General features: G+C 53.4%; 1 protein-coding gene across 1 annotated transcript in view; it reads left to right on the top strand.

Moving 5' to 3' along the window:
- CSMD1 (CUB and Sushi multiple domains 1) overlaps positions 1 to 20,470 on the top strand; it is a 1,728,861-nt gene extending 1,708,391 nt beyond the window's left edge. Inside the window, exons 61-69 of the mRNA XM_066382147.1 lie at positions 3,534 to 3,676; positions 3,738 to 3,849; positions 5,513 to 5,692; positions 6,923 to 6,967; positions 10,995 to 11,153; positions 13,859 to 13,971; positions 14,714 to 14,801; positions 17,683 to 17,815; positions 20,121 to 20,470. Coding sequence (XP_066238244.1) covers positions 3,534 to 3,676; positions 3,738 to 3,849; positions 5,513 to 5,692; positions 6,923 to 6,967; positions 10,995 to 11,153; positions 13,859 to 13,971; positions 14,714 to 14,801; positions 17,683 to 17,815; positions 20,121 to 20,280 — 1,133 coding nt within the window. The 3' untranslated portion in view covers positions 20,281 to 20,470. The remainder of the gene's footprint in view (positions 1 to 3,533; positions 3,677 to 3,737; positions 3,850 to 5,512; positions 5,693 to 6,922; positions 6,968 to 10,994; positions 11,154 to 13,858; positions 13,972 to 14,713; positions 14,802 to 17,682; positions 17,816 to 20,120) is intronic.
- The last annotated feature ends 2,309 nt before the right edge of the window (positions 20,471 to 22,779 follow it).

Raw genomic sequence — 22,779 nt, 5'->3', positions numbered from 1 at the left:
GTTTGGAGCCGTCCCGGGCTCTACCGTGGAATCACAGATTAGTTATTCTATAGGGAGGTGTGATGGAGCCGTGCGGGGCTCTACCGTGGAATCACAGATTAGTTATTCTACAGGGAAGTGTGATGGAAGCCGTCCTGGTCTCTACCGTGGAATCACAGATTAGTTATTCTACAGGGAGGTGTGATGGAGCCATCCTGGGCTCTACTGTGGAATCACAGATTAGTTATTCTACAGGGAAGTGTGATGGAGCCGTCCTGGGCTCTACCGTGGAATCACAGATTAGTTATTCTACAGGGAGGTTGATGGAGCCGTCCTGGGCTCTACCGTGGAATCACAGATTAGTTATTCTACGGGGAAGTGTGATGGAAGCCGTCCCGGGCTCTACCGTGGAATCACAGATTAGTTATTCTACGGGGAGGTGTGATGGAGCCGTCCTGGGCTCTACCGTGGAATCGCAGATTAGTTATTCTACAGGGAGGTGTGATAGAAGCCGTCCTGGGCTCTACCGTGGAATCACAGATTAGTTATTCTACAGGGAAGTGTGATGGAGCCGTCCCGGGCTCTACCGTGGAATCGCAGATTAGTTATTCTACGGGGAGGTGTGATGGAGCCGTCCCGGGCTCTACCGTGGAATCACAGATTAGTTATTCTACGGGGAGGTGTGATGGAAGCCGTCCTGGGCTCTACCGTGGAATCACAGATTAGTTATTCTACAGGGAGGTGTGATGGAGCCGTCCCGGGCTCTACCGTGGAATCACAGATTAGTTATTCTACAGGGAAGTGTGATGGAGCCGTCCCGGGCTCTACCGTGGAATCACAGATTAGTTATTCTACGGGGAGGTGTGATGGAAGCCGTCCTGGGCTCTACCGTGGAATCGCAGATTAGTTATTCTACAGGGAAGTGTGATGGAGCCGTCCCGGGCTCTACTGTGGAATCACAGATTAGTTATTCTACAGGGAAGTGTGATGGAAGCCGTCCTGGTCTCTACCGTGGAATCACAGATTAGTTATTCTACAGGGAGGTGTGATGGAGCCGTCCCGGGCTCTACTGTGGAATCGCAGATTAATTATTCTACAGGGAGGTGTGATGGAGCCATCCCGGGCTCTACCGTGGAATCACAGATTAGTTATTCTACAGGGAGGTGTGATGGAAGCCGTCCTGGGCTCTACCGTGGAATCACAGATTAGTTATTCTACAGGGAAGTGTGATGGAGCCGTCCCGGGCTCTACCGTGGAATCGCAGATTAGTTATTCTACAGGGAGGTGTGATGGAAGCTGTCCTGGGCTCTACCGTGGAATCACAGATTAGTTATTCTACAGGGAAGTGTGATGGAGCCGTCCCGGGCTCTACCGTGGAATCGCAGATTAGTTATTCTACAGGGAGGTGTGATGGAGCCGTCCCGGGCTCTACCGTGGAATCACAGATTAGTTATTCTACGGGGAAGTGTGATGGAAGCCGTCCCGGGCTCTACCGTGGAATCACAGATTAGTTATTCTACGGGGAGGTGTGATGGAAGCCGTCCTGGGCTCTACCGTGGAATCACAGATTAGTTATTCTACGGGGAGGTGTGATGGAGCCGTCCCGGGGCTCTACCGTGGAATCACAGATTAGTTATTCTACAGGGAAGTGTTATGGAAGCCGTCCCGGGCTCTACCGTGGAATCACAGATTAGTTATTCTACGGGGAGGTGTGATGGAGCCGTCCCGGGGCTCTACCATGGAATCACAGATTAGTTATTCTACGGGGAGGTGTGATGGAAGCCGTCCTGGGCTCTACCGTGGAATCACAGATTAGTTATTCTACGGGGAAGTGTGATGGAGCCGTGCGGGGCTCTACCGTGGAATCACAGATTAGTTATTCTACAGGAAGTGTGATGGAGCCGTCCCGGGCTCTACCGTGGAATCACAGATTAGTTATTCTACGGGGAAGTGTGATGGAGCCGTCCCGGGCTCTACCGTGGAATCACAGATTAGTTATTCTACAGGGAGGTGTGATGGAAGCCGTCCTGGGCTCTACCGTGGAATCACAGATTAGTTATTCTACAGGGAGGTGTGATGGAGCCGTCCCGGGCTCTACCGTGGAATCACAGATTAGTTATTCTACGGGGAGGTGTGATGGAGCCGTGCCGGGCTCTACCGTAGAATCGCAGATTAGTTATTCTACGGGGAGGTGTGATGGAGCCGTCCCGGGCTCTACTGTGGAATCAGAGATTATTCTACAGGGAGGTGTGATGGAGCCGTGCCGGGCTCTACCGTGGAATCACAGATTAGTTATTCTACAGGGAGGTTGATGGAGCTCTCCTGGGCTCTACCGTGGAATCACAGATTAGTTATTCTACAGGGAGGTGTGATGGAAGCCGTCCCGGGCTCTACTGTGGAATCACAGATTAGTTATTCACATGAAGTCCAGACACACCTGCCTTTTGTGTAAGTTCTGACTTCTGCATTAGGTGTGAGTGTTGAGGGGCAGCTCCTGTCTCTGACATTCCCCATCACTGGGCACTGTCGCCACCTCCTCTGTGTGCTCGACTCAGTCGTGTCCCCCAGGGTCCCCAGAGGGAGCCACGGACTGACCAGCAGAGGACACAGCTGTGTGGAGGGACTAAGCGCCCAAATGTAGGCTCTGACTGGCGCATCCTTGATTGAAGGCTTCACACACAGCGTGGTCCCGAGTCCCTGCACAGAGCTCTCTGCCCTTCTCCTGCCCCCAGTCCCTGGTCTCGTGTTCCTGGTGTGAGTGCTCTGTGGTGCCCTCCGCTTGTGGCCGTATCTTACTCTCAAAAGTCGTGTTTGCTGAACACTGAAAATCCCCCTTGAGGGCACCTCCAGTCAAATGAGGGAAACGGAGGAGGAGCAGGCAGGTGTGGGACGTCACAGTGAGTGACGCTGTGGGTGTGGAGAAGCTGCCTGCTCGGAGGACCAGGGGAGACCCCGCAGGGTCAGGGAGAGCCAGCCAGTCCTGAGAACCGGGCGGGGTGAGCAGAGACGGGTCAGCAGAGTCCTGAGAACCGGGCGGGGTGAGCAGAGTCCTGGGTCAGCCGAGTCCTGAGAACCGGGCGGGGTGAGCAGAGACGGGTCAGCAGAGTCCTGAGAACCGGGCGGGGTGAGCAGAGTCCTGAGAACCGGGCGGGGTGAGCAGAGGCCTGGGTCAGCCGAGTCCTGAGAACCGGGCGGGGTGAGCAGAGTCCTGAGAACCGGGCGGGGTGAGCAGAGTCCTGAGAACTGGGCGGGGTGAGCAGAGGCCGGTCAGCCGAAGGCGTGTCAGGCGCCCTGGGAGCCGTGAGGAGTCCGTGTCTCTGACGCCCTGGAAGGAGGTCGGATTGAGTTCTGAAGGCAGCTAGGCCAACCAGGAGTCCACCTGTTCCCAGAAGTGTGAACAAAAGTGATAATTTGCCAATGAATAGCCATTGCTTAAAATACGAGTAGCAGGAGGGGAAAGTGGAAAGAAAGAACACTGACAAACTGAAGAGAGGCAGGGCCGGAACGAGAGTGCACTTTCATCACCCAAAGTAAGTGCCTCTGAACGACCGCAGCTCGCCAGCTCCGACCCCAGCCCCGCCCGGAGAGACCTGCGCCGTGTCCAACACGCTCCCACACGTGTGAGGTTCAGACGAGCTGGGTGTGCAGTGGGGAGTCGCCGCTGCTCTTCCGCGAGACGGGCTCCTCTGCGGCTGGCGTGCGTCCTGTGCATCCGTCTGTCCGTGCTGCCGCTGACGCGCGTGCTGGTTCCTTTCCAGGTGGGGAGCACGGTGTTCTTCAGGTGCAGGAAGGGGTACCACGTCCAGGGGTCGACCACGCGGACTTGCCTGGCCAATCTGACGTGGAGCGGGATCCAGACGGAGTGCATACGTGAGTGGGGTCCCCCGCGGTGGCCCGTGTCCTCCCAGGGTTGGCCTTCGAGGGAAATGAGGAGGAACCATCTCATTTTCATTGGTTTGATTGTTTTTTCATTCCCTAAACCCATGTTTCTTAAAGTCTGACTCCCTAGAACCAGTGACGTCAGCATGTCCTGGGGGGGGGGGGCTGATGAAAATGTGAATTCTCAGCCCCCTGCCCAGACCTGCTGGGGGAGAAGCCCTGGGGGCTGGGGCAGTGTGGAGAGGAGACCGGGGATCTGGGGTTCCTGGCCCTCCAGGTGGTCCCGAGGCTCCGGAGGTCTGAGAAACCTTCACTCTCATAGACAACGTCGCAGTGACATCCCCAGAGAGAGTCTCCCAGTGCCGCTCTGTCCTCCGGGTCTCTGTGCCCCAGAGCGCTAAGGGGGTGGCGGAGGGGGCGCGCTGTCTCCGCACATTCACAGAAATGTTTGGGAGGCGTCTTTTGAAATCTGTGAACTGATTATTCGTGTGGCTTCTCAGGGTTCACCGTCAGGTCATGACTCCACACGAGCATCAGAAGACCAGCTGGATGAGTGATTAGGAAATCGATATCCCATCCCTTATCAATTCAGTATCTCACTCTCACCAGGGAACCTAAAACCAGGAGAATGTTGTAAAACAGTATTTGAATAGTATATAAGATACGACTTTTGTACATATTTATCAGGTGGATGAGATATGTATTTATGCCAAAGCTCTCACCTCTGACGCTCTCCTCAAATGATACACGTGGTGTCACATGCACATGAATGCATAGATAGGTGTGTATGTACACGTGTGTGCATGTGTTTCCTAATAGCTGATCTTCATTACGTTGAAAGTTTGCTGAAGTACAAAAAAAGTATGGGAGGGTTGCCTTCACAGAGTTAATATCGCAACTTACTTTCTAATCCACTGCAAGGCCTTTACTTGAGACAGGGAAGTAACTTTGTGAACAATGAGAAGGCATTTGAGAGCTAAACATTAAATAATCTTACTAATTCCTAAATTCTATTTTGAAAGGAAATGAGAATCTATAATAATTCAGTTACTAAACACACATCACATTTTTACCAAAATTCATTGAACTAAATAGTAAATTTGCTAGTTGCCTTCAGACAAAAAAAAATTCAAAGCGTATCTCTAGACAGGTCCATCTATGTGTGTTCAGTTTGTAGAACTGCTCCTTTAGGCAATTTAAACTATTATTTACTGTAATGGTTTGTCAAGAGTAATCTGTTCACTTCAAAGCAATGGCTTCTATTCTAAATTCCTACCCAGAGTTGATTACACACACGTTGGCAGGGAGGAAGACCTAGGTGCCCCGACAGGAGTGGGCAAAATGGATTATGGCTGTTCGTATGAAAAACACAATAATTAATAAATAATACAAGATTATTCTCTGTTTCTGCATATTCACAACAGTAAACCTACTTCGTGTGTGTGTGTGTGTGTGTGTATGGAGGGAGGGAGAGAGAGAGAGAGAGGGAGACAGGAACACGGGAGACACTGGGTGCATGCTGAGCTCACAGCTTCAGATTGGAAAGTCATTTCCAAACCGTGGCCCCATTTCTTTCTTTGTTCGGACACACGCATCACGTTCACGATGAGCCCAGTGTCCGTGTTTCCTAACGGAATGCGTGCATCCATTTCAGCTCACGCCTGCAGACAGCCGGAAACGCCAGCCCACGCGGACGTGAGGGCCATCGACCTCCCGACCTTCGGCTACACCTTGGTGTACACCTGCCACCCGGGGTTCTTCCTGGCCGGCGGGTCTGAGCACAGGACCTGTAAGGCCGACATGAGATGGACAGGGAAGTCGCCCGTCTGTAAAAGTAAGTCGCCGATGCGGACGCTGCAGAGGCCACACCTGCAGAGCAGATGCACACGCACACCCCCCGCCAGGCCGGGCCCCAGGCCGCAGACGCCTGAGTCGCCGCCCCTCCCCCTCCCCCCGTGCTTCCTCTGTGTGGGCCGTGCCTGTGAACGTGTGTGTAGTCCGTGTGGGACACTGTGGAGGCGTGGACCAAGGAGATAGGCAGATTTTATTACTTGCTCATCACATTTTAACCCCCCCCCCCAAAAAAAAGCGATTTGATCGAAGAAAAGCATTAGGAGTTAAAAGAAAAACAGGACATATGTCTTGCTTTTTTTTTTTTTAATGTCGTTTTCATGAAAATGGAGACACTAGCAGCAAATATTAGTGCCTCGTACATTCAACTCTGTTATTTTTAAGACGGCAGGCTTTTTTGGTGGTGGAAAATGAGTTTGTGTGTTCTTGACGCTGGGTCCACTTTCTAAATGACAAAAGCAATTAACGTGAAATGATGCATTCGTTGCTCACAGATTTGCGTGTCTGCAAATGAGAGTAGCCATTCCGGGCCACACCTGACGATGGCTAGCCGGTGAGGCTCCCCACCAAACTCCGACTGGATCACACAGGGGGTGCCAGGCACCCCAGATGAGGATTAGGGAGTGTGACTTAACAGTTCTGAAGTCAGGGATTCCTAAGACATGTTTCTCTTGCCTTTCTCTTTCAGAAATAGAAGTAAGCAGAGTAAAAAAGTTAAAAAAAAAAAAGCGTAGTTTGATACAAAACTAGAAAAGCGAAGAGATGAGTTATATTTAACTTGATGGGTGAAATTAGACATTCTGCAAGAGGCATCATCTAGTGTTATCTTAATATTAACTTGGAGATCATCGATGTGGGTGGGAAGTCATGAAATCGTAGTTAGGTTATGACCTTCCCCTGGGGGCAGCCTGTCCCCAATAGGAGTCAAAACCCGGAGAAAAACCACCCTCCTTGGCAAGGCTCTCTGTTGTAGCACAGGAAGTGGACGCGCGCACGGCAGCGTAGTGCCGGTGGCCACCAGGACGCTGTGCCCAGCAGCACAGGGGAAGTTCTACTGGGAGCCAGCTGGGTTCAGATGGATGTGGACGAGACACGCATTATTGTGTGCATTTAGGAAATCTGGAGCAAGCTTCAATCTGACATTCTTTTTTTCAAACTTAACTCAAAAATTAAAATGTTTTTTGAAAATGATAATTTGTCTTTTTACTTGTAGGTAAAGGAGTGAGAGAAGTTAATGAAACAGTTACTAAAACTCCAGGTTTGTATACCAGAACAGTTATAGATTTGAACCAGATAACAGTGCCATGTTCTCTGCTCGACCCTGTCCAGCGAAACATTTTTGACAACGCAAATTCCCAGTGCCCCCAGCCCACAAATGCGTCAGCCTCTCAGTTGCTGGAGGCACCACAGGGACACCCGTGCCCGTGGAGCCCACCCCGGGGGTGTGTTAGCGGAGGTAGCAGGACGGGGAGGGGCCACCTTTGGCGTGGTCACACGCTGCTTCACGGCAGGGTGCCCCAGGGCACCTCCTGGGCAGATGTGGGCGCAACACTGACGACAGGGATGTGGTATAATGGAGAGCCTTCTAAAGAGGGTGGCAGTCCCTCCCTCTGACCGGGGAAGCGGAAGGGTGCCCACGTAACCGTTCCAGGAGCGGGGGGCAAAGGCGGAACCCCATCTCTTTCTCCCCACACACATCTCCATAATTCAGCACCCTCTGCCTCCTCGGATGTGGCCGCGGGCTTTCTGTCGTTGGTGGCACCTTGCTAAATGCGTGATACAGCCGATCGCAAAGATGTGGTCCTGTTTGCCAAGGGAGTGTTCATCTACAAATCCAGCCAGCCTACAGCATAGCATAGCCATGTTGATAAGCCTAGAAGGTGGTTAAAGAAGGCAGTGTGTCCCCAAGTTATAATTTAAGTCGAGCTTTCTTTTTTTTTTTTTTTAACAGAAATAGATTATCTGTGTAAATATATAAAGCCACTTTTCCAGTATTTTCCTTACATGGGTTACTTAGGCTGATAGATCTATTGTAGCATCAAATGTGTCCTTTGCATAGTGCTATTGTTACGTCACAGCATCAGGTGTTTTGTTTGGATGGTGCTATTGTTACGTCACAGCATCAGATGTGTCGTTTGGATAGTGCTATTGTTACCTCACAGTATCAGATGTGTCCTTTGGATAGTGCTATTGTTACATCACACCATCAGATGTGTCGTTTGGATAGTGCTATTGTTACCTCACAGCATCAGATGTGTCCTTTGGATAGTGCTATTGTTACCTCACAGCATCAGATGTGTCGTTTGGATAGTGCTATTGTTACCTCACAGCATCAGATGTGTCGTTTGGATAGTGCTATTGTTACGTCACAGCATCAGATGTGTCATTTGGATGGTGCTATTGTTACGTCACAGCATCAGATGTTTTGTTTGGATAGTGCTATTGTTACCTCACAGCATCAGATGTTTTGTTTGGATGGTGCTATTGTTACGTCACAGCATCAGATGTGTCGTTTGGATAGTGCTATTGTTACGTCACAGTACCAGATGTTTTGTTTGGATGGTGCTATTGTTATGTCACAGCATCAGATGTGTCGTTTGGATAGTGCTATTGTTACCTCACAGCATCAGATGTGTCGTTTGGATGGTGCTATTGTTACCTCACAGCATCAGATGTGTCGTTTGGATAGTGCTATTGTTACCTCACAGTACCAGATGTTTTGTTTGGATAGTGCTATTGTTATGTCACAGTATCAGATGTGTCGTTTGGATAGTGCTATTGTTACCTCACAGCATCAGATGTGTCGTTTGGATGGTGCTATTGTTACCTCACAGCATCAGATGTGTCGTTTGGATAGTGCTATTGTTACCTCACAGCATCAGATGTGTCGTTTGGATAGTGCTATTGTTACGTCACAGGCTGTGAGACATTGAATTTTTAGAGAAGGCAATATGTCCCAACACGATCACAGGAATAGCCCCCATGAAGTAGAAAAACCACTTTTAAAATCCCGGTTTCTTCTATCTAGATATTAGGTACAAATCAAATACCAAAGCCAGCATTCTACAGCCAGGGAACACTGTCTTCAGCGGGAGGAAAAAGGTCGTCCTGGTGGTGGTGGTGATGGTGGTGTGTTTGTCCTGTTCCTGTTTTGCTTGTTGTTTTTATTTATTTAAGACACCAAAACTTTGGCATATTTTTTTTAAGTTGCATGCATTGCTGTCCCTGTTCCTGACCCGTCCTCTCTGAGGGGAAGTGCTGGTTCAGCGCGGCTCCCTCTCCAGGGGACACTGTCTTAACACAACTTCTCTGGCTGCTGTGGACGTGCCAACTCCCAGCAGCCAGTCAGAGGACAAGGACCCAAAACGACCCCCCACCAATCGCAGAGGCTCACACCGGAGTGCAAACAAGCCCATTCCCAGACCCGGTCCAGACAGAGAGGACCCGGAGGGCACGGCCCCAGCGAGCACACTCCTAGCCTCACCCGAGTGTAGACGTTCTAGCTAGGGAAAGAAAGCATGCTTGATATTCTCTTAAAGGCTATTCATTTTAGAAAAAATAAGTAAATAAAAATAACAAGATAAGTCATTTGGGGCTTGCTGGCTCAGACCGGGTGCCCGTGGCGGACGGAGGGCAGTGTCCAGTGTCCGCTCTCCAGAAGCTGAGGCGTGAGCCGCAGGAGCTGCTGCCCAGGCCACCTCCGCTTCTCAGACGGGGACTGTTTGGAGGTAGCCATAGGATATAGTAGCTGACATTCTGTTCTTCTTTGACCCTCCTGTTGCTGGGATGGGTCTTCTGGGGTCAGCCAGTCCAGGAAGACAGGGAAACGGCCAACTAGAAGATTAGAAAGCAGAGTGTGAACCTGACCACAGGATCTCTGTGTCCTCCGCATTTTTTTACCGGTTGCACTCAGTGGATTTGCTAAAACCTCTATCTAGAGAGAAACATCTCTCGATTTGTCCCGCGCAAGTCCAACCATAACCTGCTAACTGATCCTGCCCACAGCGGATCTTGTCTAATGATCCAGAGAGGGCCCTCCCAGGGCAAAGGGCTAAGAGAAACACTGCCAGCCCCCCCACCCAGCTTACGTAATGGCCCCGGAGAACGTCAGCACCGGCGGGAAACGGCCGAGCTCCCTCCGCACTGGCGGGCGGCCGTGTGAGAAAATGACAGGTCCGTTTGCATCATCGGTGAGATGGGGACGAGCTCGCAGTAATCTGAGCTCGTTCTGTTGCAGCTGAATTTTCATATGTTTTTAAAGACCTTTTGCCCTTACTTTCTGATTTTTACACGGACATACGAGACGTGACCCCATTTACTCTATAACCTTCCCACACGGAGGTGGGGCCGTTAGGAGGAGAGAGGAGGGATACTCTGTAACCTTCCCACACGGAGGTGGAGGTGGGGCCGTTAGGAAGAGAGAGGACAGATACTCTGTAACCTTCCCACTCCGAGGTGGAGGTGGGGGCTGTTAGGAGGAGAGAGGAGGGATCCTCTGTAACCTTCCCACAGGGAGGTGGGCCCGTTAGGAGGAGAGAGGAGGGATACTCTGTAACCTTCCCACACGGAGGTGGAGGCCGTTAGGAGGAGAGAGGAGGGATCCTCTGTAACCTTCCCACAGGGAGGTGGGGCCGTTAGGAGGAGAGAGGACAGATACTCTGTAACCTTCCCACTCGGAGGTGGGGCCGTTAGGAGGAGAGAGGAGGGATACTCTGTAACCTTCCCACACGGAGGTGGGGCCGTTAGGAGGAGAGAGGAGGGATCCTCTGTAACCTTCCCACAGGGAGGTGGGGGCCGTTAGGAGGAGAGAGGAGGGATACTCTGTAACCTTCCCACAGGGAGGTGGGGGCCGTTAGGAGGAGAGAGGATGAGGAGAAGCGGGCACGGCCAGTCCAGTTTCACGGCCCGAGGGCGGGCACGTCCCCGAGAGACATCTGTTCTCCGAGCCTCCGTCTTTCAGAGTGTAGGGTGGACATTGGTGCCACCCAGCAGGGATTTCCATCCCCTCACAAAGCACGTCATGGACAGCTGGTCCGGCGTGGGCAGCACACGTCCAGTCTCGGCTGGTCCATTGGGCATCTGAACCCTTTCTCCCCCAGAGTGGCCAGTGTGCCCTTCACATGCGACTTCGTCACCTGCCGCGGTGGGCATGGCCACCCCCGTCTCTGTCCTCGTTGTGTGTGGCGTCCCTCCCCTGACCGAGCGGTCCGCCTTCCCCGTTGAGCAGCGCCCGCTGGATGGGCTCCGCGCCCCTGACGCCCGCCATTCTCCTCGCCACCCCGCAGTTCCCTCCGATGTGTTCTTCGTCACCTCGGTGTGGAAGGGGCATTACGAGTACTCCGGGAAGAGACAGCCGGCGACCCTGACCGTGGACGCCTTCAATGCCACCAGCAGCAGGGTGAACGCCACCTTCGCCGCCTCTCAGGTGGAGCTGAAGCTCACAGGTAGGCAGGGACCGCCCAGGGTTGGCATCCTCCCTCCGCGGTGGCTCTGTGTGCGTCTCCCGGGTCACCCAGGCACCGTGCTCCGGTGGCCTCCACATTTGAAAGGCCACAAACCGGCACAGAAAAGTGGATTAATTTGCTCGAGATTATGCACATAACCTCTTCAGTCAAAGATGTGACATTGACGTCTGTGTATAGTGCATGGCTTTAAAATGAACCCGTTGGACAGCTTTTATTTAAAAAAAAATAATGTAAGCTCTGTCCCCAACTCTGACCCCAAATGTTCTCTTTTCTTTACCACACTTGCTCCTGGTGACATTTTTTGGTCATTTCACAGTTAATAAAGTAACAGCAGCTCAGATTTGTAGGACAACCATTATTTTAAGTACTTTATGTACTATTTTGTCTCTTTTATTCTTTCATCAATCCTGTGAGGAAAGTACTCTTCTCAAACACATTCTTTTTTAATACACTGATTAAGGAGAGAGAGAGAGAGAGAGAGAGAGAGAGCGCGCCAGGAAGATGAGGCCCCTCCCCAAGGTGCCCCCACGGGCTCACTCAGGAGTCAGGACGTGGAGTCCACACTCCCTGTAAGACCAGACTCACAGGAGTCGGGACTCACAGGAGTCGGGACGTGGAGTCCACACTCCCCGTAAGACCAGACTCACAGGAGTCGGGACGTGGAGTCCACACTCCCCGTAAGACCAGACTCACAGGAGTCGGGACGTGGAGTCCACACTCCCCATAAGACCAGACTCACAGGAGTCGGGACGTGGAGTCCACACTCCCCGTAAGACCAGACTCACAGGAGTCGGGACGTGGAGTCCACACTCCCTGTAAGACCAGACTCACTTTCACAGCAAGAGCTCCTGTCTTTTTTCTATTTAAGTCGACCTCACTCCTTACAACTATGTGTCCTTTCGTATAACAGGACGCTGACGGGGTTCAGACTCTTCCTGAGTGACCCCCACGCCCCAGCCCTGCTCTGAACACCAGCAGCCCTGAGTGGAAGCCTGTCTGTCCCTGGTGACTGGACGGCCACATGACCAGTCCTCAGAGTGTGTGTGAGGGCCGGTCCGGGTGCGCGAGTCCCCACCCCTCCCTCCTGGGCCGGGCCTGCTCACCCGCAGGCAGTGCACCCAGCCTGGATCCGGAAAAGCAGGCTCACTCGTACACACGGCTCCCCCACAGAGACGGATTTCTTTATGAGAGTGCGGTCTCGACCCTGTGAGCACAGAAACACGTAGACCAGGTGCTCGGAATTACCAAGGCTCTTCTCCAGCACTGAGACCCCTCGGGCTCGCCCAGCTGCAGGGCACAAGGCTTCCCTTCACGGAGTTTGAAATGGTTTGCCCCTCTCCCCCCCCAGGGCAACGCTCTGATGTGGTGTTAATGTCCCTGACGGCCAGGGAACAGCCGGGACACCTCTGGTCCAGACTGGGGGGCCGTGTTTGGATCAGGAGCTGCTCTCGCTGGGCACCGGCAGCTCCGGAAACCCCACGGCCTGTGGGCCTGTGACTGCGCTGAGGACGCAGGGCACAGTGGGGAGAGTAGCTGGCGTTTAGCGAGAGTCCCCACCCCCGGGACGCTGAGATTCTGCTGGGGGTGTCTCATCAATCAGCATTCAAGAAACTCTCAGCAGAGTGCATTTTATGATCAGTGCCAGCAGCTCAGAGCACTGGGGCTTGGAGTTTTAGAGGTTCAGCCAGACCTCAAGCATATTGAGGTGCTGAGGGAGGAAAGGGGACCCCAGCCCAGGCTCAGGCCTGCCGGGGGTCCTTGTCGGTTGAACAATGGCTCCCGCCTCCCATCCCGTGGGCTCTGCAGGGGGCAGCTCCTGGGAGATCAGATTTCCTTCTCTGGTCTGAGTCAGAATGAGCGGCTGTGTTTTCTGAATCTCGTGATGTCCGTCCTTGTCCCTTGAACCTTCTTCCCTGCGTCCCGCAGAGAGTGGCTCACTGTTCTCTGTTCATGCTCATTTGTGTAATTCTTCCTGCGGGAACAGGACTAGCTCCGGTTCCCCATCCCTGTGCCAACCAAACCCTCTCTGGGCAAGACAGACAGACAGCCGTCCACCTTCAGAGCAGCTGAGAGGGGAGACTGTTCGATCACTGTGTGCCCGACATCGGTGGGCTCCCGGGGTCCCCACGCTGTTCATCTCCCCTCAGTCAGCGAAGGTCACCTCTCTCGGGAGCTGATGTGGGGTTAGGGTTGTAGTCCTGTCCGCAGAAAACCCTGTCCGCAGAAGTAACTTAAAAAAAAAAAAGCTTAATTTCAAAAAGTAACAAAATCAAAGGCATGCCACCTTCATTCTTTCTGTGGGGTAAACACATGCTCTGATTCTGCAGAGTGAAGTGGACTCTTCCCACTCAAGAGGGACAGGACGTTAGTGAGCAGGGGTAATGAGGAGATGTCTGCTGAAGCGAAAACTTAAAAAACAATTAATAATGGTTTCTCTTCTCTGTGATATTGTCATCTCTGAACCATATTCCAAACCAAATGGACTCTGAATGCCTTAGTTATTAACTCCTGTGGCCCCTGTGGCCTGTGCCCTCTGGGAGTGGCCCCCTGTGGCCTGTGCCCTCTGGGAGTGGCCCCCTGTGGCCCCCTGTGAGTGGCCCTGTGCCCTCCTGTGAGTGGCCCCTGTGAGTGGCCCCCTGTGAGTGGCCCTGTGGCCTGCGCTGACTGCTGCCCTCTCCTCGTAGGGGTTTACAAGAAGGAAGAGGCGCACTTGCTGCTGCAAGCTCACCGCGTTCAAGGGTCAGCAGACATGTTTGTGGGCAAGTTTGAAGATGACCGCTGGGCACTGGACGGTTATGTAAGTCGCTCGGGCGAGGGGGTCACCAAGCACTGCTGTTCTAAGCGTGGCTGTCGGCCCAAGGCGTGGGTGGCAGGAACCGTTTCCCGGAGCCGCTGTGGGCGTCTGCGAGTGACAGCTCAGCAGTCCTCCCGGGCGCAGGGCTGGTGCTCCCTCCTGTTACAACGAGGAAACCCTCTCGAAATGAGACGGGCGGGGGAGGGGGGCATACGGCTGGCACTGCCAGGCACAGAGAAGCCCCAGACACCGGTTCTGGGCTGGTGGATGCTGCCTCGCCCCATGAGCGTGGCGGCCCAACACTCTCCAGGGCCACAGCTGACCACTCAGAAAGTGTCAAAAACGCCCTTCCCCGATAAGCGGGGTGTTTAGGACGCCCCCCTCTGTAGTCTTCTCAGCAAGTTAGCCATTTGAGTGTGCTGAGCTCAGGGAATATGGCCTCACGTGTGACTATCAGCCCCAGTCCAGGCAGAAGGCGGGTGCCCCATAACGTGGGTTGTCCCGGAAGTCCTCTCTGTGTCCCCTTCACAGAGGGCAGTTAACCTAGGACTAGGCGGAGACTGACCACCGGTTCTGAGGTCAAAGCGAGTCAGAATGTGGGTGTTCGCTGAGGGCCACGCCAGTGTATTTGTACGTTTACCTGTAAATGCTCTGCTGTGAGGAGCCCAGCCGGCAGCCGCTGAGACGGCAGCAGGTACCTCGATGACCGGGGACGACGCCTCACCCTGCCTCTCCGTGCCCACAGGTGTCGTCCGGACTGGAGAGAGGAGGGTTCACCTTCCAGGGGGACGTCCGTGGGAAGGACTTCGGGAAGTTCAAGCTACAGAGACAAGGTAGAGACCACACTTAGGTTGTTTTCAAAGTCAGTGCGGGGCTGGGCCCACACGGTTCCGCTGAGAAATAACGGAGATGCCAGGACGCCCACCGGGAACAGTCCAGGTGTGGATATGGAGCGATACTGCCCTTCAACGGCAGTCTAGCTAAAATAATTCACATTCCAGCCTGCTCAATTCATAGAGCACTGTGCCCCTAAAACATGACATCTGATTTGTGTCTGCTGATGGAAGAACCCCCAAAATAGATGGTTACATCTGAGAAGCCAAATACACAACAGGGAAATGGCATCCCCATTTTTTAGAAAAGTAATCAGAGAGAAACCACCATGTGTGTTGATGATACTTGGCCGGATATGGAGAGGCAGGGCCCTGTTACTCCCAGGTCCTTGTTATCCTGTATGGCCACATCTTTTCATGCGGTTTTAATTAGAAACAGATGCAGGGAGTGCCCTTGACATTCTTGAAACAAGGTAAGCGACTGAAATCCACAAGGAAAGGCAGGCCGCGTGGTTTGCGAAGCCCCCCTTCCGGTTGTCCTGTGTCGGGATGTGAAGTCCCCTGTGGCGTGGACACTGTCCGGGGTTCCACTGATTCGGAGTCTGCGATCTGTGTGCGGTCTTGCGGGCAGAAAAGAGTGTGGGTTGATTTGAGCAGAACACACATTTGTTAGAATGGGGACCACAGAGACCTGGGCAGTGCGCTATGGTGGGCAGTGAGGTGTGGTGGGCAGTGCAGAGACCTGGGCAGTGCGCTATGGTGGGCAGTGAGGTGTGGTGGGCAGTGCAGAGACATGGGCAGGGCGGTGTGGTGGGGAGTGAGGTGTGGTGGGCAGTGCAGAGGCCTGGGCAGTGAGGTGTGGTGGGCAGTGCAGAGACCTGGGCAGTGCGGTGTGGTGGGCAGTGCAGAGACCTGGGCAGTGCGGTGTGGTGGGCAGTGCAGAGACCTGGGCAGTGAGGTATGGTGGGCAGTGCAGAGACCTGGGCAGTGCGGTGTGTTGGGCAGTGAGGTGTGGTGGGCAGTGCAGAGACCTGGGCAGTGCGGTGTGGTGGGCAGTGAGGTGTGGTGAGTAGTGCAGAGACCTGGGCAGTGCGGTGTGGTGGGCAGTGAGGTGTGGTGGGCAGTGCAGAGACCTGGGCAGTGCGGTGTGGTGGGCAGTGCAGAGACCTGGGCAGTGCGGTGTGGTGGGCAGTGAGGTGTGGTGGGCAGTGCAGAGACCTGGGCAGTGCGGTGTGGTGGGCAGTGCAGAGACCTGGGCAGTGCGGTGTGGTGGGCAGTGAGGTGTGGTGGGCAGTGCAGAGACCTGGGCAGTGAGGTGTGGTGGGCAGTGCAGAGACCTGGGCAGTGCGGTGTGTTGGGCAGTGAGGTGTGGTGGGCAGTGCAGAGACCTGGGCAGTGAGGTGTGGTGGGCAGTGCAGAGACCTGGGCAGTGCGGTGTGGTGGGCAGTGCAGAGACCTGGGCAGTGCGGTGTGTTGGGCAGTGAGGTGTGGTGGGCAGTGCAGAGACCTGGGCAGTGCGGTGTGGTGGGCAGTGAGGTGTGGTGAGTAGTGCAGAGACCTGGGCAGTGCGGTGTGGTGGGCAGTGCGGTGTGTTGGGCAGTGAGGTGTGTTGGGCAGTGCGGTGTGGTGGGCAGTGCGGTGTGTTGGGCAGTGAGGTGCGTTGGGCAGTGCGGTGTGTTGGGCAGTGAGGTGTGGTGGGCAGTGCAGAGACCTGGGCAGTGCGGTGTGCCCAGTATGGTGCTGGGATACTAGAAAGACAGCCCTGTTTGTTGTTCATCTCACACCTCTCTGTACTAGGCACCTGTTGTGTTCTTCTGGGTTCCGGTGTAGGCACTGGGGACCCGGGGAAGCTTCCCAAACCCCCCCTCGTGGGATGGACCATCCGTCCATACACCTGGGTCCCCCGAGGTCTCGCTCTGGATCAGGCATTGTTTCCAGGGTTCTGTCCCGACACGGTCCTCACGTGTACCTCTGGGGCGGTTTGTGGAGGAAACGAAGCCAGCTTCTCTCACCATCCAGCGTTCGTAAATCCCACAACGGCGCTCTGGACACAGGCACAGCCCCCTCTGTGACCATCCCACGGCGTTCGCACGGCCCAGCCGTGATTCACTGCACACGTGTGGAGAGTTCGTGCCGTCCAGCCCGATGCGTTTCAAAATGTCCTTCTCTGGCAAGCACCCCTTCCCGGGTGTTTCCCGATTGGAATGTTCAGCGTCTGGGTGACTCAGTGCCACGCGCACGCTCGCCCCTCCGTGGCGAGGGATTGCGGGGCGGCGGCCACCCCACCTTCGTGACGTTGGAGGTCTTGCCACCGCTGTCCCTTTGGATGGGCACAGTCACGTGTTAGCACCCCCTCGTGTCCTCGGGGAAACGTGTGGTAGCCTCGAGCTGTTCTCTCTCTCTGAGCGTGTCTGAACCCTCTGATGAACTCTGGAATCCACCAGAAAGCTGAAAAGAGCATGTGGTCACATAGTGAGAATGGGACCCGGGACCCTTAGTCACGTCTGTGACTTGTATGTTGCTCTGTCTGTGCCTCAGGGCAGGAGAAACCAGCAGAGAAATACAGGGGGAGCCACATGGAGGCTTTAGGCCAACGCGGTGACCAGTCACTGTCAGCAGGGTCAGGATGTGGGGGACCCCTCTGCCCGCCCTTCCTGCCCCCGGGAATGTGAGACTCGCTGACTCGATAGGACCGCTGGAGGTCGATGCGAATAGTCAGGTTTTGTGTCTTGGTCATGAAGATGCCCATTAAAATCTCGCCAGGCGGGCATCCCGGGGCCCTGACGGAAGTGACCTCCTTCTGCTTCTCCTGGGGCGTTGATCAGTCGTGTGGTGTGCGTGTCACTGGCAGCGTGACGAATGTCCATTCTTTGTCTTCCAGACCCCCTGAGCGCCGACCAGGACGCCTCGCAGCGGCACCCGGGCACCAGCAGTGGCTCCGTCGCAGCCGCCATCCTGGTCCCCTTCTTCGCGCTCATCTTGTCAGGGTTTGCGTTTTACCTCTACAAACACAGGTACCGTGGCCCCCGCCGCCTCTCCGCGCACAGGGCGACGCTGGCGTGCTGTGTGAGGAGGCACGGCCTCCCGCCCACGCCTGCAGCTCTGGTTCACAAACGGCCGATCTGTTTCCTCCTTTAACAAAAACGGAGGTTTTGCTGTAGGCTGAGCAATAGCACACGTCCCAACTCTTGAAAAAGTGTTCCAAATGTCTATTAATCTGAATGTCCCTACTGACAGGAAAAAATCTCAAAACTTGCAGAAAAAGGAAAAATAAAAAAACTTAAATGAAATTTGTCCTTTCCTTGGGGTTGACACAGAAGCCAAAAGAGAAAGCAAATGTAAATTTTGGAGGAATTATAGGTCCCTAGCCATTTTGCCTCTGTGTGAAAAATAGAAGGAATTTTGCAAAGGGCAAAGTCCTCTAAAATACTGTTGGAATAGTAGCATTCCCTAGAAATGGTGGCAAAAAAATTATAATCCCATGAAATAGCTTAAGGCATGTGTTTATGACAGATAGTTTTAATTAATCCTGGCTAAAAAAAAAAAAAAGAAATGGTATTGAGGTTATTTTTTTTTCTTATTAATTCACAGAGTAGCTTTCAATCTGTGTCTTTATAAACTATAAAGTAGTAGGAATGTTGCTTGAAAATTATAAAATATTTTGGAAATGCTGCTCACAAGAATGTATTTTTTTATGGTAGGTTGGTAGGTAATGTGCTTAAAATGTTAACCAGAAAAAGGGCTCTCAGGTATTCACCACATGGAAGACCAGCACCTCTGTATCGTAATTTTTTTTTTTAGAAAAAATTCTAGGCACACAAGTCAGATGAGCGTTGTTCTCAAATTTCTCCGTGGAACTAGTTGAAAATCCCTTAAATGTAGAAATAGACCCACCACCTTCTCCAAAAAGAAGTTTCACCATTGGAAGCGCTTCCCATCTTCAAATAGAAATTAAAATTACATCTCCCTTCACAGGGCTCTCGAAGAAATGTAATGTTTTTAGAGACACAGGTAGACGGTAGGAAATTATAATTCCTACAAAGCTCGTTTCTGCTTGATGTCTCATCTACATGAACCCCCAAGGAAAGGCTGTAGCTCAGGATAAAGTCCCTGTTCCCACCTTTCGGTGTTTGCTGCTGGGGGGGCTCCCTTTGGTGACCGCCTGGCAGTTCCTTCTGCGACGGTCCAGCCAGGGCGGCCCCACTGGTCAGCGGGTCTCCCCGGGCGGTGAGGGAGGGATGGTGGAGGCTCCCGGCCTGGGAGGGGACATACAGCGTTAGCCAGGTCTGAGCCTCTGCAAGATGTGGCTGGATTTGTTTTCTCGCTTTGGTTTTGGAGTGTTTTCAAGTTCAATGTCAGAGAGCTCCCCAACTCCGAGAGCCGCTGCACACGGCCCTTCAGTGGGTGGAACCCCCTTCTCAGAGAGACTTGCTCTTTCCCTAAATGAGCCCGTTCTGGCTGAAGGAAACCCGCTGGTCATCACCAGCACAGAAGTTTCTCAACATTGATACCAAGTGATGTTTCCGCAAGTCTGGTTGTTTCTACCAGGTCCTTTACACCTAAAAATCCTTTAATTCTCTAATCCTAGGTCTACACTGGGGGCTTTCTTTTAACTCCCCCCCAAAAAAGGATACAATAGTTTAATAATTAGTATAGCATGTTTTCTATAACTTACTTATTAGAGCAGGGGTCGGGAACCTATGGCTCACAAGCCAGATGTGGCTCTTTTGATGGCTGCATCTGGCTCACAGACAAACCTTTAATAAAAAAAAATAATAATGTTAAATAATAACATCTTTAAATAAAAAAATAATATTATCATGTATTACAATCCACTCATTTCCTATCACTCATATTCATGGTTGCGGGCGGCTGGAGCCAATCACAGCTGTCCTCCAGGACAACACCAAATTTTTATTGGATAATACGTAACGTACATGGGTCGTTGTATGGCTCTCATGGAATTACATTTTAAAATATGTGACGTTCATGGCTCTCTCAGCCAGAAAGGTTCCCGACTCCTGTATTAGAGACAAAATGACATTACGAAAACAGCTACCATTGAGTGAATGTTAGCAATGGCCGTGCGTGAAGGTCGACATTCATAGTTTGGCTGAACTTACTTTCTGCGGATGGTCGCACCGTGCCGTGAGCTGCTCAAGGTCGTGTAACTTAGACGCGGCAGACAGATGTCCCACCAGGATCTGTCCTACTCCGGCGTGGGGGACCTCCCGGTCGGCCAGGGTTATTAGCTGGAGTTAGATAATTCTCTGACCTTGGACGTCACTTCAGATTGTGTCTTCCCTCTCCTCCTCGTAGAACAAGACCCAAGGTCCAGTACAACGGCTACGCCGGCCACGAGAACAGCAACGGCCAGGCCTCGTTCGAGAACCCCATGTACGACACGAACCTGAAGCCCACGGAAGCCAAGGCTGTGCGCTTCGACACGACTCTGAACACAGTCTGTACTGTGGTATAGCGCCCGCCCCACCGGGCGACCCATAGCCATACCTCCGACGGGCAAGCAGTGATTCCTCTGGTGCCATGGACCACGCCTCTGCCCCCCGGCTTGGCCGCAGCAACCTTCCGCCCTTGAACCGGACTCATGCAGCACGATGTCCAGAGCACGTGCCCCGGTCTCCTGAGGTCCAGGGCGCCACCGTCCCCGTGTTCTGACCATGGAGCCTCCCCGGGCTTGGCCGTGCCCGCCAGGGGGGGTCACGGCACTCAGGAGGGGGTCACGGCGCTCGGGGAAGAACGCCAGGCGGGCCACCGCGCTGTGCTCCGCGCCTCAGACGTCCTGTCCCCGGGCGGCCGGGACGCCTCTCAGTGCCACCCTCCGGGCGTGTGGCTGCGTCCCGTGGGCGCGGTGACCCCATAGTCACGTCTCAGCACGTCGTGTGTGTTTGTTGTAACCTCCACGAATACAAGTACTCTGGGAGAAAGAGAAAAGCTCTCTCTCGAAGACACCTTCCTGGTAGACGCACACACCGCGAATGCTTCACCACCCTTCCCGAGACGGGACCAGCTTCCAGGACTCACGGCTCGCCTCCGTGTCCATCCCGGGGGCCATCGGCCGAGTTCCCAGTCAGCTGTTCTATCGCAGGAGTTTTGATGCACAATTTTTTTTTGCACTAGAGTGTTACGAATGACTTATGAGTCTGATAAAAAAAAATTCACTATTTACACAGGGTTTCTACGCACTACCCATTGTAAATAAACATCCCCTCACGCTGAACATCCCACCACCAGGTGAGTGGGCAGGTGAGAGAAAGAAGCAAACGCAACATCCCCAGAGATGCTGCAGGCTTTTAAAGGAAATGGGGTGTCGAAGAGATTTATTTTATTATCTTACCGCTTCTTTTAGCTACACGTCTGTGTCAAATTCACTGAGAACACACACTCACAAAAAGAGGCCTTTTATTTCCCACGGTTCCCTCCTTCCGCCCGTCACTGTCCCGGTCCTGACAGCGGGCTCCCTGCCGTGCAGACACGTGACTAGTCATGGATTCCAGACCGCCCGTGGCCGCAGGGCGGAGCTCATGACGCAGGCGTCCCCAGCGCGTCCCCCGCTGATGGCGCACTGAGACAGGACCCCCCGGACACTGTTGGGACCAGAGCACCACGCGTCCCTCCGGAGGGACAGGTACACACACGCTCCTCCCGCGAGGCCCTGCGTTCTCAGTGGGCGGGTCTTCCGCTTCATGAATGTCCAGATGGAAAGGGAATTTCTGGGGTTCTTCAGGTCTAGAATGGGCTCATGGCAGATAATTCTGATATAAATAAAGTAGGTGTGATTCCCCGATGTGGACACACTCAAACCACGACAAGGAAGAGGGTGCATGTCCCGCGCCAGGTGAAAACCATGTTCATTTCTGTTTATCACCGTCGGATAAAACTGTTCTGAAAAGGTGAATTCTTCTCCCGTCATCTGGGTTTTAAGTCCCTGTTCCACAGACAGAAACCGTTCCCGTCTCGGGCCCGCGTAGCGCCAGCAGAAGCAGGGGCATGTTTAGACTGATTTTCCCCGTCGCAGTGAACGCGTTTGCACCTGACGTGAAGTGTGACCTCGCGGTGTGTCTGCTACGTGTTTAAATGCAGGACTTCCAACGTGAAAAATGAGAAAAAAAACACCATCGGGCTAATAGCTCACTGTTTCTCAATCATGTGTCCCGACCTGAACATTGTGGCGTTCTGTCCCTGTGAGGGGCGCGAGCGTGACGAGGCCTCCCTGACCTTGGCCGGCCTGACTCCATGATGGGAGCTCTGCTTTGCAACCTGGGGCTGCCCACACGTCTCGTCAGACCAGACGAGGTCAGCCAGAACCAGGCGCCCAGCACGCCCCGACCCAGACAGAGAGAACGGGCGGGCCCCAGGGTCACTCGGTAGCTGAGGTGTGTGTCTGTGTGTATACATGCACACACGCACGCACACGCACACACATAAATGAAGTGTACATACCTGAGTTGGAGTCCTTCACACTCAGTGCAGATTGCTGACTTCAGAGTCTGAGCTACCATCTCCGTCCCCACACTTCCTGCCCCGCTGGCTGGTCAGGGACGTCTGGAACCCTGAGAGGACAAGGGCCACCTGTCATCAGGCGTGGCCTCACGCACGTCCCCGGGTGCGCAGGGCCCGACCGCCCCTCGGTGGTCCGTGGGGAGCCCATTATCCAGACAGAACCCCACCCCGCCACGAGCTGTCCCCTCCCCGGGTGCGCGCCCCTCCTCACAACCTTCCGGAAGACTCTCGGACCCCACGGGAAGCAGCCAGGGCGCCCACGCTAACACAGGTTATGTGCTTAAAGCTATTTAAAAACTGCTGCTTGTTTTCACACATCTTGCCTTTCTCCAGGCTAGCTGCAATAATTTTTTTCTTCTGTAAAATATTTTGTAAACAACGACAGAAAAAAAAAGCTATTATAAAAAAAATAATAATAAAAGGGGGAAAAAGAGAGCTGGCAATTCCGACCAGGAAC

The sequence above is a fragment of the Saccopteryx leptura genome, chromosome 4 (assembly GCF_036850995.1).
Source record: "Saccopteryx leptura isolate mSacLep1 chromosome 4, mSacLep1_pri_phased_curated, whole genome shotgun sequence".
In the NCBI taxonomy this organism is placed as follows: domain Eukaryota; kingdom Metazoa; phylum Chordata; class Mammalia; order Chiroptera; family Emballonuridae; genus Saccopteryx; species Saccopteryx leptura.
The sequence above is the reverse complement of the archived record's forward strand: the minus strand, read 5'-3'. Positions and strand labels throughout refer to the sequence as shown.